The sequence below is a fragment of the Carassius gibelio genome, chromosome A14, assembly GCF_023724105.1.
Source record: "Carassius gibelio isolate Cgi1373 ecotype wild population from Czech Republic chromosome A14, carGib1.2-hapl.c, whole genome shotgun sequence".
Lineage (NCBI taxonomy): Eukaryota > Metazoa > Chordata > Actinopteri > Cypriniformes > Cyprinidae > Carassius > Carassius gibelio.
This window is the reverse complement of record NC_068384.1, coordinates 25399106-25415794: the sequence shown is the minus strand read 5'-3', so window position 1 is coordinate 25415794 and position 16689 is coordinate 25399106. Positions and strand designations below refer to the sequence as shown.

Genomic DNA, 16689 nt, shown 5'->3' with positions numbered 1-16689 from the left:
TATGGGAACAGATTTGGAGAAATGTAGCATTCCATCACTTGCTCACCAATGGATGCTCTGCAGTGAATGGGTGCCGTCAGAATGAGAGGCCAAACAGCTTATGAAAACATCACAATAATCCACACCACTCTAGTCCAGCAGTTAACGGCTTGAAGTGAAAAGCAACATGTTTCTAAGAAACAAATCCATGTTGTTTCTTAGAAACATGTTGCTTTTCACTTCAAGCCGTTAACTGCTGGACTAGAGTGGTGTGGATTATTGTGATGGTTTTCATAAGCTGTTTGGCCCTCTCATTCTGACGGCACCCATTCACTGCAGAGCATCCATTGGTGAGGCAAGTGAATGCTACATTCTCCAAATCTGTTCCCATAGCAGAACATTTACATCTTGGGTGGTCTGAGGCTGAGAGATTTTTTTTTTTTACTATTAAGTTTAAGATGCCATTAAATTTACAAATTGGCATGTGCAGATTCAGACATTTGAATAGAAAAGACTGTGAAATTGCTACATACTCTAGAGTCTAGACTACAGCAGAAATATGCTTGGTTTGTAAGGGATTTTTGAATGAGTTGTGCTTCATAGTGTACATCCCTATTACCAATGGAAAATGTATATTTTTCTCCATGAAATATGGCGTTTCATGAGCAAGTTTATTTCTTTAAAGAAAAGAAGTTAGACCTAAACCCCAAGCCATAGCAACTGCATAGGCAACACCCTGTCAACCATTCACAAATCCTCGCATCCTACACTGGCTGCCAGCTGCTCTTGATTCACCGGGTTAAAAGTTTTATGTTTTATATTAAATGGCATGCTTGTGTTTCTCAAAGTTTTGTTGTAGATTTTCCAGGAAAGACCTAAATGACAAGTCAAACAACAATTCGTTTGTGGATTGAGAGTGTACTTAATCTTGCATCTTTGAATCTGAGGTTACAGAAACATAATGCTGTGTGCAAGATACTCTCATTTCAAATCAAATCTCTGTGTTCACATGCACAGAAAATCAGCCGTGAAAATGAACAAAGACAAATATTCATTACAGATGCTTCATTTTAATTGTACAGAAACACATGATGGTTTAAAGGCTTTTTGTTAAAATCACACATTTCAGTGATTAGTAATCAATGACACAGACCGGATGTTGCTCTTGTTTTCATTATCCAAGTCCCCCATGTCATCGAACATGATTTCTTCTGTTGTTTAGGCTTTTAACCGTTTCAGTCTTGAATGTCTCTTGTTCGGTTTGGACATTCAGGAATGTGGGAAAGAAATGTTTCAGTATTGATGCAAAGCCTATTCGCAAGTCTTTCTCTCGTCACACCAAATCCATTAATGCAAACGTATGAAATCCATTGTTTTCAACCAAAGAAACTTTGATGTAAACATGTCCATGATGCACATAACCATAAGACCATTCACAGATATAAAATCATAAATAATATAAAAATAGGTCTTTTACATTAAATTAAAACTAGACTGTGTCACAAGCTTCTCAGGTCCTTGCCATGTGGGTTCAAAAAGTTCAGTATGATTTTCCCATGGATTTCTATTTAATAGCTCACTGGAGCATAAAACATGTACGGCAGACAGTTTGAGCAACAGATCAGTCATGTGACATATCAGGTTCAAATCATTGATAAAATCAGGCCAATCTGTCCTTCATGAAATATGACTCTTCGTATCAACAAATAGTGTAAAAATAGTGACAGAGTGAGAATGAAAATATTTACAAAGATGGATACAACATTTGGCATACAGGGTGAAAAGCGAGAGGAACAATATATATATATTATTTTTATTTTTTTTACATGTGGCTCATGGTATTCAATTTGCCGTGCGAGTCATAAAGATTGTGTTGAATCTTAAAGTTAATTGAAGACTCAAACCACCACAGCGTTTTTATAGTTTTTATAGCCACATGGTTGATTGAACGTTTACTTTTTTGACTTTTTAATCTATCAAATATTGAGTTTGTTCAATAAAAATATATTAATTAGCAAGAATCTGTTAAGTGGCAGACAATATGAAAGGCTTTCCAGGGAAACTGATAAAGCGCAGCTATTGAACACAGCTGAAGGTTTGAAGTGTGTGCATTGAAGAAAATGTACTCAATGTCAAGTTAATCTCTCATTAAAGGAGGGGTGAAATGCTCGTTTTCACTCAATATCCTGTTAATCTTGAGTACCTATAGAGTAGTACTGCATCCTTCATAACTCCAAAAAGTCTTTAGTTTTATTATATTTATAAGAGAAAGATAGTCTGTACTGATTTTTCCCGGAAAAACACGAGCGCCTGGAGGCATGACGTGTGGGCGGAGCTAAAGAATCACGAGCGCGAGTAAGCTTTTGCATTGAGAGCGTTTGGAAGCTGTGACATTACCAGTGTTTGGAATGACGGCATTTAAAAGAACGGCGTTAGGTAACGACGTTATTTTTTCAGTAACGGGGTAATCTAACTAATTACTTTTCCCATCGTTACAACGCCGTTACCATTACTGAAAGTTAAATACGGTGCGTAACTATGCATTGATTTAATAAACTATGCAATCCGAACGCACCCCTGGCTCACACAGCGAGTGTGGGGAGGTGGGTTAATGACGAGATAAGCGATTATGATTAGCTAAGGCAGGAGTCATATGTTTCATGGTAGCCAATCAGAGCCAGAGTTTTTACACACATGCCGGAACGCGCCAGTGCCAGCGGCACCAAACACACACACGCAACAGCACAGATTCGCAGCAGCTGCAGAAATGGCAAGTCAAGAGCAATCCGATGAAAAGTTGGCATTTTCAAGGTGGAGATATAAGCACTACTTCAAATTCATTGTGGTCAAAGGCAAGAACGTGCATGTAATGTGTGACACTAATCTACAAAGCTAGTGGCCCAAAACACTTTTCTTACAAAGATAATACTTGAAGGGCAGGATAAAACTCTTGCTGTCTGTTGACGTGCAATACATATCGAAAGTTATGTACGAACACCTGTGTGTTCTACTCATTTCAACTGACTTGTGAAAACTGCAAAAAAAAAAGAAAAATTATTTGACATATAGCAACTTTTTTTTTTAAGCTGTACATGTGGAAAGTACAGTTTGATGCCAACATCGCATGTTGTTTACTTGATGTGCTTACGCGCCGATAGCTAAGTTAACAACACAGAGATATTTGAAGCAGTTTTACTCACCGCCTGACAAAAACACTTGCACAACTCCGTTGATGCTCTGTAAAAATAAACTCCATCCACTGGTCCCTTAATGCTGTTTTTTGTTTTTTTTGGTAATCTGTGCAGGGTTGTCTTGCCCTGGCAACCAAAAACACACTTCTTTTGTGACAATTCGGTCTCTCTCTCTGATCAGTGAAGTCTGCTGTGCTCTCAGTGCTCTGCTATACTGGAGCGCGCGCTCTTCCGGCAGAAGTGCCTCAGGACCCATATAAGGAAATTCCGCTCCATCTAACGTCACACAGAGCCATACTCGAAAAAAACTTTCCCAAACTTGTGACAAACCGGAAGAGGTATTTTTGGAACAAAAATACCCCTTCAAACGTACAACTTAATATTTTACATTTTGTCCATGTTTAGCATGGGAATCCAACTCTTTAACAGTGTAAAAAACTCAATATGCATGAAATAGCATTTCACCCCCCCCCCCTTTAAAACATCATTCTTAATAAACTGAAATATAGAAAATGTTTATTGCATGTTTAAATGTTTTTTTTTTGTTGTTTTTTTTTATTGCACCTTTTGAAACAATGAGCCACTTTATGCATTAATAGCTTGTATGGAGTTCTCACTAATCCTCTGAATTATTATATATTAGGTGCCAACTTGTGGTTGAGCCAATTATAATATTAAAACCAAAACTTCAAAGAATTGTTCACCCACTAATTTACTCACCCTTATGTCAATCCAAACCCGAATGCTCTTTTTTTGTATATATATGTATGTACAGGTGTTGGTCTTAGTATCTCAGAAAATTAGAATATTGTGAAAAGGCTCAATGTGACGAGTGGGGCGGGGCCGAGACCGGTGGAGTGATTAGAAATGAGTTACACATGCTACACTCACTGGTCTCGAGTCCCACGAAGGAAACAAAAGAGGAAGGACGAGAGAGGACCAGGCCTGGGTTTTATTTATTTATTCATTTTATTTATTTATTTTTGGCCAATCAAAATAAAGCTTTAATAATAAAATAAACACAAACCTCTCTCGTCCTTCACTGTCGTCACTCCTCTTTTGTCTCCTTCAATATTGAAAACACCTGGGGCCACACTCTAATCAGATAATTAAATCAAAACACCTGGAAATGGCTTTAAATGGTCTCAGTCTAGTTCTGTAGGCTACACGATGATGGGGAAGACAGCTGTCTTGACAGTTGTCCAAAAGACGACCATTGACACCTTGCACAAGGAGGGCAAGACACAAAAGGTCAGTGCAAAAGAGGCTGGCTGTTCACAAAGCTCTGTGTCCAAGCACATTAATAGAGAGGCGATGGGAAGGAAAAGATGAGGTAGAAAAAAAAAAAAGTGTACAAGAAATCGGGATAACCGCACCCTGGAGAGGATTGTGAAACAAAACCCATTCAAAAACGTGGGGGAGATTCACAAAGAGTGGACTGCAGCTGGAGTCAGTGCTTCAAGAACCACTACACACAGATGTATGCAAGACATGGGTTTCAGCTTCGCATTCCTTGTGTCAAGCCACTCTTGAACAACAGACAGCGTCAGAAGTGTCTCGCTTCAAAAAGGACTGGACTGCTGCGGAGTGGTCCACGGTTATGTTCTCTGATGAAAGTAAATTTGCCATTTTCTTTGGAAATCAGGGTCCCAGAGTCTGGAGGAAGAGAGGAGAGGCACACAATCCACTTTGCTTGAGGTCCAGTGTAAAGTTTCCGCAGTCAGTGATGGTTTGCAGTGCCATGTCATCTGCTGGTGTTGGTCCACTGTGTTTTCTGTGGTCCAAGGTCAACACAGCCGTATACCAGAAAGTTTTAGAGCACTTCATGCTTCCTGCTGCTGACCAACTTTATGGAGATGCAGATTTCACTTTCCAACAGGACTTGGCACCTGCACACAGTGCCAAAGCTACCAGTACCTGGTTTGAGGACCATTATATTCCTGTTCTTAATTGGCCAGCAAACTCGCCTGACCTTAACCACATAGAAAATCTATGGGGTATTGTGAAGAGGAAGATGTGATATGCCAGACCCAAGAATGCAGAAGAGCTGAAGGCCACTATCAGAGTAACCTGGGCTCTCATAACACCTGAGCAGTGCCACAGACTGATCGACTCCATGCCACACCACATTGCTGCAGTCATTCAGTCAAAAGGAGCACCAACTTTTGAGTGCTGTCCATGCTCATACTTTTCAGTTGGCCAAGATTTCTAAAAATCCTTTCTTTGAATTGGTCTTAAGTTATATTCTAATTTTCTGAGATGCTGAATTTGGGATTTTCCTTAGTTGTCAGTTATAATCATCAACATTAAAATAAATATACATTTGAAATATATCAGTCTGTGTATAATGAATATAATATGCAAGTTTCAGTTTTTGAATGGAATTAGTGTGGAATAAATCACATTTTTTATGATATTCTAATTATATGACCAACACCTGTATTTATATGTATGTGTGTGTGTGTCTATCTCTTTCTCACTCACACACACACACACACACACACACACACACACACACACACACACATATATATAAAATAAATAAAAAATCATTATTTCTGAACTAACCGGCGTCTAGTGTACTACAGTTCTGCTGTAACTTCTTCCACACAGTATAAAAGACTCAAGATTGACAGCCAGTAATTCTAAAAGCATATGAATGGTGCGGTGATGCACTGTTCACTTTCTAATAGAGTTAACTGAAGGGTATTACAGCAGCTTGTCTGAGCTAATTGACACCTTTCCACCTCCCCATGATGCTTTGTCATATGCTGTCAAAGACTCTGTTGAATCAAACTGTGCTGTAACACTCGACGTGAAATCACTGAATGGATCACACAAATATTCCTTTTAACACCTCTTAACAGTGAAAATGAGCTTTTTATTATTGCAGGATGGAAATCAATAATTACGTTTCATATTTTCCTGTTGAGACGATCCTGGCATTTTTAACAAGAAAACAAAAACATAACCTCCCTTTTCTTTACAAGGCAAGTTAAGAAAGAATTGCACCCACGTTTATTTACACGCTGTGTTGTTTTAGCACCCGACTGACCAAAGGAACTATGCAAAATCAAGTAATGTCACAAATGCAACCCGAAAAACAAGCTGTCTGGTGTGATTTTCACAGCGCAAATCTCCATCTTGCAATCTTGGAGTTTGGAGAAGACAATACTTATAATGTTTTTGAAATGTAGAAAGTATGGAGCACATTGAGAAACCTAGCCATTATAATGTTCTTTTGTTTCATTTGATGTATTACTGCCACCATGATGGATGGAAACAAATGGAAACACCTTTAAATTAAAACATTGTGTCAGGCTAATAGGTTCGCCATTTAACAGTTAAAGGAATAGTTCACCCAAAAATGAAATGAAAATTTGCTCACCCTCGGGCCATCCTAGATGTAAATGAATTTGTTTCTTCATGGGAACAGATTTGGAAAAGTGTAGCATTGCATCACTTGCTCAGCAACGGATGCTCTGCAGTGAATGGGTGCCGAACAGCCAAACAGTTGATCATAACATCACAATAATCCACACCACTCCAGTCCATCAATGAACATCTTATGAAGTGAAAACCTGAATGTTTGTAAGAAACACATTTATCATTAAAGGGTCAGTTCACCCCAAAATAAAAATCCTGTCATTAATTACTCCTCTTCATGTGTGTTACGCTGAACGTTTGAGCTTCTGGAAGAGCTCCGTTCTTGTGTGTTATTCAGGTTCAGATGAGCTGCTGCTTATGTACATATACAGAACAATGTTTACATTCAAGTAAAAGTCTATATTAAATCTGTTCATCATAAAAAAAAAAAAAAAAATTATTTACAGAACATTTGAACTAAACCGCTTGATTCATATGGATTAGTTTTCTGATGTCTTTATGAAGTTTTTGAAGCATCAAAGGTGAAGTTTCAAAGGCAGTTAATGGAAGGAAATCTGACAACATTTGGGTCATCAAAAATATATTTATTTGTATTCCAAAGATAGACAAAGGTCTTACGGGTGTGGAACGACATGAGGCTGAATAATTAATAACAGAATTTTCATTTTGGGTGAACTAACCCTTTCAGGCATTTTAACCCTAAACGGTAGATTTTGACCAAAATGTGAGCTCATCAACCATTCTTCCTTCAGTGGAAAGTTCCTTGTCCATTTTTTTTCTCACATCAAAATCCACTGACACATGTTTAAAACTATTTTTGTTTGTAAATGGTGTTAGTACAGTGTTTTGATCATTCGGACGAGACACTTATTCACCGGAAAAAGTGTTATGGATTATGGACTTGTATATGAACCGGAAGCAATGGTTTGATGTTAAAAACGCTTAAGTGATGAATTTGTATATTAAAAACATGCAGCTTTTCACTTCACAAAACAACATTAACTGATGGACTGGAGTGGTGTGGATTACTTGTGTATTATTGCTTGGACTCTCATTCTGACGGCACCCATTCACTGAAGAACATCCATTGCTGAGCAAGTGATGTGATGCTAGATTTCTACAAATCTGCTCTGATAAACAAACAAAAAACTCATCTACATCTTCTATAGGGCTGAAAGTTAAATTGCATCTGCGATTATATAATTGATTAATTATTAATTACTATAACATATCGCCTTTTTTTTATATTGAACCCTCAATTGGCCAGAATGTTTCATGCATTTCCTTTCTGTGAGGAAATGTCCATATTAAGAGATTATGATCAGGATTCCTCATTTCATTAAAAACCACACGCTAAAGAAAAGCAACACAAACATCTACAACAAAACAAACAAAGAGTCTGAAAAGATGTGCTGAACCTCCTGGAGACACGAAGAACGACTTGCAGGAGAAAGCGATATTGCACTGAAGAAGATGTCCTCTCTCCAGATTCACCGTCACTGTTGCTTTTTTCCAGTAGTCTGTACTGACAACAGCTGAATGAATGTCTGGAATTATGATTCCATTTGAGATCCTCCAATAAATGCTGAAAGACCGGTTACACAATGACAATTGGACAGCAAAGATGGAGGTCTTTCTGTTTGCTTTACAGAGGGAAAACAAGAAAGCCAGAAAAGGTGGAGTACTGCCATCCGCCTACCAGATTGCCCTTCTCCAGTTTCAGATAAACCTTGTCTTCTTTGTTGAGGTGCAGCAGGACTCCATTGGTGGCGGCCTCCCGCGTCACATCTTTGTCACCGGCAAAGGCAGAGATCACTGGCTTTCCATTCAGCATTAAATTCACCTGGAAAACAGAGAACATCAAATCATTTATTGCAAAATTCTAAATGACAGTTTTAAAAGTACAAGTTCATAAATTGAGGAAATTGTTGCTTTTTAATTAAAAAAATAAACTTTCAAAAATATGGATATTTTAATTCTAATTTATTAATCAAGAAAAACAAGTGTGTATGTTAATGTAAAAAATGTGAAACTGTTCTTAGCAACTAAAGTATGAGTTTCCTTGTATGAAAAAGCAGTGAAAACTGATTAGAAGTTCCTGCATGACAAATAACAAATTTGATTATTATAATATAATATATTGCAATAATTCATGAGAATATACAGACTATACAGTGTATTGTAATGAACTGAGAACACATTTAAAATGCAATATTTATACAGGCTTCAAATATTACCCAGTCTCCTATTTCTCTAACTCTGTTCATTATGGAACTCAAATAGGAAACTGAATGAATTTGATTAAATATTTTCTTGGTGTGAGAGATATATTCAGTGCTTACTTGTATAGTCTGGCTCTGGTACACTTTAATAACGTGGAAGTTAAAGCTGTAGATTCCTTTCCGGGGACAAAGAAAGACGGATTCCAGTGTGAAATAGTTTCCTATGTTGACAAGAACCTGCAAAAAGTGTAACAAAAAATTAAAATGAAACATCCTATCTTTTTTTTTTTTTCTGTGAAATGTCCGCTTATGATTCAAAAATCTTTAAAAAACATTAGTGTGCGATTACAAAAGAATGCACTCATGCTTACAAGTGGACTTTTAAATATTAATTCTCTGCAGCAGTGCAACAACACTCAGGATTCAACTTTAATCTTTTGATGGCAACATGAACTATAACAAATGTGGGGCAGTCGTGGCCTAATTTTAATTCCAGGGTTTGGGAATGATTTAAATAGCAGCATCATGCCACCTATAAAATTATAATAAAAACAATGCATTTTCTTATATTATTTGTGACCCTGGGAGATTTATATCTGAAAGCATAAAACAACTTTCCATTGATGTTTGGTTTGTTAGGATAGGACAATATTTGGCCAAGATACAACGATTTGAAAATCTAAATATTGAGAAAATCATCTTTAAAGTTGTCCAAATTAAGGTTTTAGCAATGCATATTACTAACCATAAATTAAGTTTTGATATATTTACAGTAGGAAATGTACAAAATATCTTCATGGAACATTATCTTAACTTAATTCCCTTATGATTTTTGGCATAAAAGAAAAATCTAAAATTTTGGCTATTGCTAAAAATATAGCCCAGTGACATAAGACTGGTTTTATGCTCCAGGGCCACATTTTACATGGTCATATTATAATAACACCTTACACTCCACCTATGTCATCTTCCTAGATTTAGCCCAAAAAAAAAAGAAAAAAAAAAAAGTCAAATTACTACTCTGGCAGATATGTAGGACAACTAAACTCAAATCAAATGTTATTAGAGCCAAACGTCCCACGACAGGTTTAAAACGCAGTTCTCAAAAATGATGAAATTTTAGGTTATGTTATGTTATAAAAGCGATTGAAGTAGACATAAAAAAGGAACTATTTATTGTTTTCACCTTGTAGACACAGAGTCGACAGAGTTCGTACATGGACCCTCTGAATGCACAAAGGTACATTTGTACATTGCACTTTCTCTTTTGATCTTTGCTTTATTAAACCTTAAGAAGAACTCAAACAAAAGGGAGAATTCATAGTTCAGCTTTTTGTGAACGATCACAGATATACTCACTAAAAATCTGAGAGCACTTTGAAAATCTTTTTTTTTTTTTTTTTTTTTAGTTTTTTTTTTTTTTAAACCTGAAAAGAAAGTTTTCAATCAAATAAAGTTCTGATGTAAAATGATTCATTTTGTGACCCTGGACCACAAAACCAATCTTTGTATGGTTGTTTTAATTCTGTAATTTCTGACTGCCACACAAACAGCATCATAGGATTAAATCAATATTTACTTGAAGCAAAGTTAAAGATATTAAGTCTTGTTTGTTTTTTTTTTGTTTTTTTTTGTTTTTTGTTTTTTATGGTTAAGCCTAAAACAAGAAAAAAAAATACATATCTTTTGGGGTCAGAAAATTAAACATAATTTAAAAGAAAAAACAAGTTTGTTTTACAACCCTGCATCTGCAGACCTTTTAAGGCTAAAATTTAATTTTGAGCAATTTTAAATAATTTTAAGTCATTTTGCTTCTCAAGTGAATCTTATCTTGATTTAAGAAGGTTTTTTTATTGTGTTTTTTTATTGGAAAACAAGACAAAAATACTGCGAAAGAATAATTTTTTGCAGTGTAAAAACCAGTGTACTGAAGAATAAGATCTAAAATAATGCTGGAAAACAATTTAATGTCAGGTAAAGCTAATTCTAAGACACTAGTTAATTCCATTAAATTCAGCTTCACACTTCAACTGTTATGCTAATAGTATAATTTTCATGTGATGTTTCAGGTATTAAACTAAATATAAGACATGCTTTTACTCTCAGTTTTTGGGACCTTGTTGGATATAATGCATGAATATTTATAGAGCAGCGCTGCAGTGACGCAGGACTCGCTATGTGAAGGTAACAAAGGCTTTGCACATAAACTAGCTGTGATCTTGCACTAGGATTACTCAGCATCCCAAACACTGAGCTTTTTTGTTGGTTCACAAAGCTCTTGGCACATTCACAAGGGCAGATCTCTCTCTCTTTCTCTTTCTCTCAGTCTGTGAGCTCCAAGCAGCCTTTCCCAGCGGCGTCCCGTGAGCAAGAGACATGCCAGTCCATGCCTGTCCCCTTTTTTTTTCTTTTACTTTGTATTTTTCATTTTCCTGCAGGCAAAGCAATGAGAGGAGAATAATGGCTCCTCAAGGGCACAGCTTCCTGTGTATCTCAGCAAAAAGAAACAATTCAATCCCAACCCATCTGTCCAAATCTCTGGGAATTAAAGAAATAGATCATCTTTTGTTCCAAACCCATGTGACTTTCCTTCTTCTGTGGAAAAGAAAAGCAAAATTTAGAATTGTGTACACTGAAGAAAATTCTATTTTAATAAAAAGAATCGCATTTACAGGTGTTTTTTTTTTTTTTTTTTTTTTTTGTCAATTTGACAAGAAACAGCAAGGAGCACATTGAATTAAACGTGAAATTTTGAAGTAGAAAAACTGAAATAGTATTTTTTTTTTCTAAAACATACTCCGATAATCTTCATTCTTTTTATAGTGTATTTGGTTTCTTTTTCCATTACAGTAAATGGAGACTGAGCTTTTTAAGCATTAAAAATGATGCAAAAGCACCATAAGAGTATCGTAAATTTAGTTGTGCGCTATATTTCCAATCTTTTCAAGGCATATGATGGCTTTTTGGAAAAAAACATAACTGATGTATCATTCATCTGACAGTATTTCAAGTGACCAGTGTGAATGAATCACTGAGTTGGGGAGTTGAATTTGAGAAATTGCTAGTAAATTTAAAATCCAATTACAAAGATGCGTCCCTGCGAAGACCTCATCACTTTGACCGGCCCCTGGCTAATCCTGGTTTCATCCCAAGGTTTTTTCTCCATTTCTGTCACCGATGGAGTTTTGTTTAGTTGGGGACACTTGACTGAGTGCACAGACAGTATTGGAAGATGACATCACAGAATCATCAATAAACTGTCTTCAGCTGAAAAATGACTCCGTTATTGTCCCCGTGCATCACTGAAAAACTATTTTCCTGTTTGACACTGTAAAGCTGCTTTGACAATCAGTATCGTATAAAGTGCTATAGAAATAAAGGTGACTTGACAAAGAAATGACAAGCTAAAGCTCTGTTCAGACTACTTGATTTCAGCACGATCTGCTTGATGGGTTTCATTGGGATTCATACATGAAATATTAAATCGTTTCATCTCACGTAGTGTGTCACAGAGGACGACAGCGATCCGCGACCTTTCACAACGTCACTACAGAAAGACTAGAATGTCTCATTTTTAGGGTTCTGTCACATCTGTGACACTGGCCAATAGGAGTACAGAAGAGCCTTCCTACAAGCTTTAAAACAAGCCAAAACCAAAGAGAGACAACGGTATCGGTCCTGCTAGATGGACTCTTACAGTGGAGGAAATGATTGTGGAGCTATGGCAATAAAACTCCTTCAAGGGACTTCCAGAGTGAAAAAATGTCAAATGAAAACTACTTGACCTCAGTTCTCTTACTGGCCTCTTGATTTAATCCAGATTTGTGTCCACGGTCAGGTTTTTTCTCTTTTTAATGCTTTTCTGACGACAACACACTGTTTGCTAGCCATTGTTTGATTACCCTGATGGCACATTCTCAATGACAGTATGCACATCGTTAAAAACCGCAAGAGATGAATGTTTGGGTAGTCTGACCTGTTTCTTGTTCAAGATTTTGAGTCAAAATCACATAATCTGACAATCGACACAAAAACAAAAACAAATTGTGCATTGAAACATTGAATGAAACATCAAATTTTGTACTGAAATAGTATTTTCTTGCATAAAGTACTCCAATAATATAACTTCAAAAATAAATTAATAAATGGGGAGTTTTCAATCATCAAAAAGGATGCAAAAGCACTATGAAAGTATAATAAATGTAGTCATGCACTACACTATACTGTGAATATTTTGAAGGCATACAATACCTTTGTGTGAGGAACAGATCAAACTTTATGTCTGATAATATACTGAGTCTGTGAGTTGAATATGAGAATCGCATCAGTCAGATCAATCAGCCTGATCCATGACATTTAATTGTTTCCCTGGATAAAAAGATCTGATTCAGAAGAATGAATTGTTCACAGATGGACCGCGTGAATAATTAACTTTTCACACTTTCAGTCAGTGAATACCGAAGTACATTTCAATCTGCTCCACACAAAAAGATTTAAAAAAAATTTACAAATTATGTTAGATCACTTTTGTGGTGCTATATCCTTTAGTAGGATGTATATCTCCAGTTCCCTTTCATTTTAATTGCACGGTCTAAATATTTTCCTCTGTGTCAGACAGGTTTGAAACAACAGGAGTGTGCGCAAACGATGAGGAAAAAGTTGTTTCCAAAAATCCCACCTTTTCCTTTTAGGAAATAATTAAATCATGAAACACAAAACATCTCCAGCATAAATTTTAATTAATTTCAAGGATATTGGTAATAAAAGAGTTTAGTTTTCTTCAGGGATGCACATCATGCAGTCTCTGTGTTGGATCTGACCCTGCATAATGACGTTCCTTTATTAACTCTAGCACGTCTTTGACCTAGAAAGCTAACTGAATGAAATCGGATGCATCAAAACATGCAGGGAATAGAAAAATTCACACTTTTTTTTGTATGCTTTTCTAAGCTTATTAAAGTTCTTTTGAAATACATTATGCCATGAATTCAGCAAATGTATGAATGTTTTAAATCACATTTTTTCAGTCATAAAGCTAAAGGCTGAAGTTAAGCATAACGTGTGAATGCATGAGTGTAGTACCAACACTTTCTCCACAAACGGCTAAAAATAAGCAATTCAATAAGAACAAATCCCTGCCCTTTTCAGTCCTGACATTTTGGCTCATCATTAATGACCTATAACACTGGTGTTTCATGCCTGTGTATTTCCATGCACAAATATGTTCATAAAATCCATCCTGAATTTATACAACTGAACTCTTGTGCAAATTATTTATTTTAAATTCATCCCAGCTGATTTATGTTTTCACATTATTCTGTAAACTCAGGTTAATGTCCATATTAAAGTCAAAATAATAATTGACCTAATGCAGTTATCACAGTAATCTAATTTAGACCCTTATTAACTAATGCTAATTCATTATGACCTGCCACAATGATGAAAAATTAACTGATTTATCTAATACGTTTCACTTAAAAATTATAAATTACTGTTATGTGAAGGCAAAAAAATAAGCTTTAAATACTGGGTCAGTGCTGATTTTTACTTACAGTATTTGTTGGTCAAATTAATGATCTATTTGGTACTTTTTTATATATTTTTGCTTTTATTTATTTATTCACAAGTGTCTTTTACTTTGCTGATGAGCCTATAATAGGTTGTTTAATGACATTGTGACAACTTACCCCATATAGTGTGACAACATACTGTTTTGTCAAAAGGTCTTTTTTTATTAAAAAAAAAATGTTTGTAGTTAAAACTGTAATGTGTGCAAGCATACATAAATTGACTTTTAAAATGCCTGATAAAAATGTATTACGTGTAACCCGAAACTATTTGTCTAAACCACGAGCTTCACCCAAGTTAGACGGTCTCCGAAGTCAAAATCTATTCAAAATATTATTTATTTCAATATAATTTGCATAAAACATACAAATCAGCCGTACCTGGTCAAAATATATGATTCTCGTTTTATTGCTCATCTCCGAGGGCTCGTGGTTGTTGCTCCTCACCGCGGAGAAAGCCACTTTGGAGTTGGCGGCGCGCACGGAGATGCCGAGCGGCGAGGACGAGCTCTTCCAGTCGGCGGGGTTCGAGTCACAAACCACCAGACATTTGCCCTCCAGGACGATGGGTTCCGTGTCATTCTGAGCCAAAACGAGCTCCCACATGACGGCCAGGCAGAACAACAGAGCCACGCAGTCGACACGCGCATTATTAAAGCGCTTCACAGACACCATGATGAACGATCTCCAGCGCAGCCAAAATCCAAACGGGTCTCTTCACTTCGCTTCTGCTCCGTGTTTGTGCTCGTTTACGCCAAACATCGGTCCGGACACCAGCTGCTCATTTACAAATCAACAAACGCGCGTAGGTGGAAGCACCAACTTTATGTCTATATTCATTTTTTTTAATTGTTTGACTTATTTCCTTAAGATTTTGATAGTTTTCAACTCCGGAGGATCGGTCGTGCGAGGTTTGGAGAGTTGCGGGTTCACCGTAGGTTCCTGGCGACTCCGCGTAAAATCCGCTCAGTGCGCACTTGGATAATTACCCACAATGCCTGCGCAACAGACAGATTTTGTCCATAGTAGTTTTACGCCATAAAACTAAGCACGTAAACTAAAGCGAAACTATAATGACCCTCTTCGCACGTCTGTGAAGGTTCCTCTCGGTCTCTCTCTCGACCAAAAGACACTTTCACGAGCGCGCGCACACCCTTAAAGGCACAACTAAAAATAATATATCAAAAAACCTCAACAACAGTGTTATATATTTTGCTGACTTGTGTAATTACATTATCGCAAATGTTTCGAAGAGAGTTTAAATACAGAGAAATAAGCGATTTTAACTAGTGGCATGGACCACTATGACGTCATACCCCCATTCGATTTCCGGTTTTGTTTTGTAAAAAACATGGAAACACCAAAGACGCTTTAATATGTTGTGCGTTTTAATAGAAGGGTTATGACCGCACAGAGTAGTATTATAACCAAACTTTCTAAAACATAGCTATACACAAGACCAGAAGGAGCAGAAGCGATCGACTGAGGCATAATAAAAGCTCCGCTGCTTTTGAGCCCTGTGTCATTAATAATATACATATATGCTAATAATTGTTATTAATATATTAATTACAAATATTAAGAATAAATAATATGAATTTTATGATTTATATAAATATATAAATAATATTATAAATGAATAAATAAAAAACAATTAACACTTTATTAACACACACACACACACACACACACACACACACACACACACACACACACACACATATATATATATATATATATATATATATATATATATATATATATATATATATATATATATATATATATATAGATATTAATCACAAAATTATTATTAATGAAAATATTAATAACAATTATAAATAATATATGTATGAATACATTGCCAAATTGTATACATATATAAATAATATCATTTATATATTAATATCGGAATATTGGACCAAACCAAAACATGCATAAATATGTAAAATAAAAAAATGAAAAAATATAAAACTGAGTGAACTTATAAGAGGGACAAGCAATTTATGTGCTATATAATGGAGCCTTGAAATGTTTCAGTATTTGGCTTTATGTGTTTGGCTCTGCTTTATGCATCTTAAGTTGGAGTCATGAATGTTATTTGCTCTAATGCTGGACTATTAAGCAATGCAATTCTGTCAATGTGTTTTGTTTTGTTTTTTGACTGGACATTGTGATTATATGAGTTTATAAATGAATTGCTCTCATCAGGACTCAATCGATAAATGCAGGATCATGCAATCAAGATCCAGGAATGAAGTTCAGATTCAGAAGTTCAGACGTCAATGAAAAATGTGTGATACACTTTGTACTCACCTCAGTTCGTTGATTTTAAGCTCTCTA

The 16689-nt window shown here is 36.0% G+C and overlaps 2 protein-coding genes across 4 annotated transcripts in view; one reads left to right on the top strand and one right to left on the bottom strand.

Moving 5' to 3' along the window:
- Nucleotides 1-16689, top strand: part of LOC128026946 (ligand-dependent nuclear receptor corepressor-like protein) — a 450432-nt gene that overhangs the window by 340507 nt on the left and 93236 nt on the right. The gene's annotated exons all lie outside the window — the stretch shown is intronic.
- Nucleotides 5744-15435, bottom strand: LOC128026956 (cerebellin-4-like). Its single transcript, XM_052614258.1, has 3 exons — nt 14728-15435; nt 8900-9016; nt 5744-8400 (listed from the first exon to the last, which is right to left on the bottom strand). Exons 1-3 carry the CDS (start codon nt 15019-15021, stop codon nt 8203-8205), a joined length of 609 nt encoding a protein of 202 aa, XP_052470218.1. The 5' UTR covers nt 15022-15435; the 3' UTR covers nt 5744-8202.

Bases quoted from the DNA above. Each gene is read 5' to 3' on its own strand.
- LOC128026956 (XM_052614258.1), bottom strand. From the start codon at position 15,021: ATGGTGTCTGTGAAGCGCTTTAATAATGCGCGTGTCGACTGCGTGGCT. The intron at 9,017-14,727 runs GTACGGCTGATT...CACTTTTTGCAG, and splicing joins GAATCATATATTTTGACCAG to GTTCTTGTCAACATAGGAAA. The intron at 8,401-8,899 runs GTAAGCACTGAA...TCTGTTTTCCAG, and splicing joins ACCAGAGCCAGACTATACAA to GTGAATTTAATGCTGAATGG.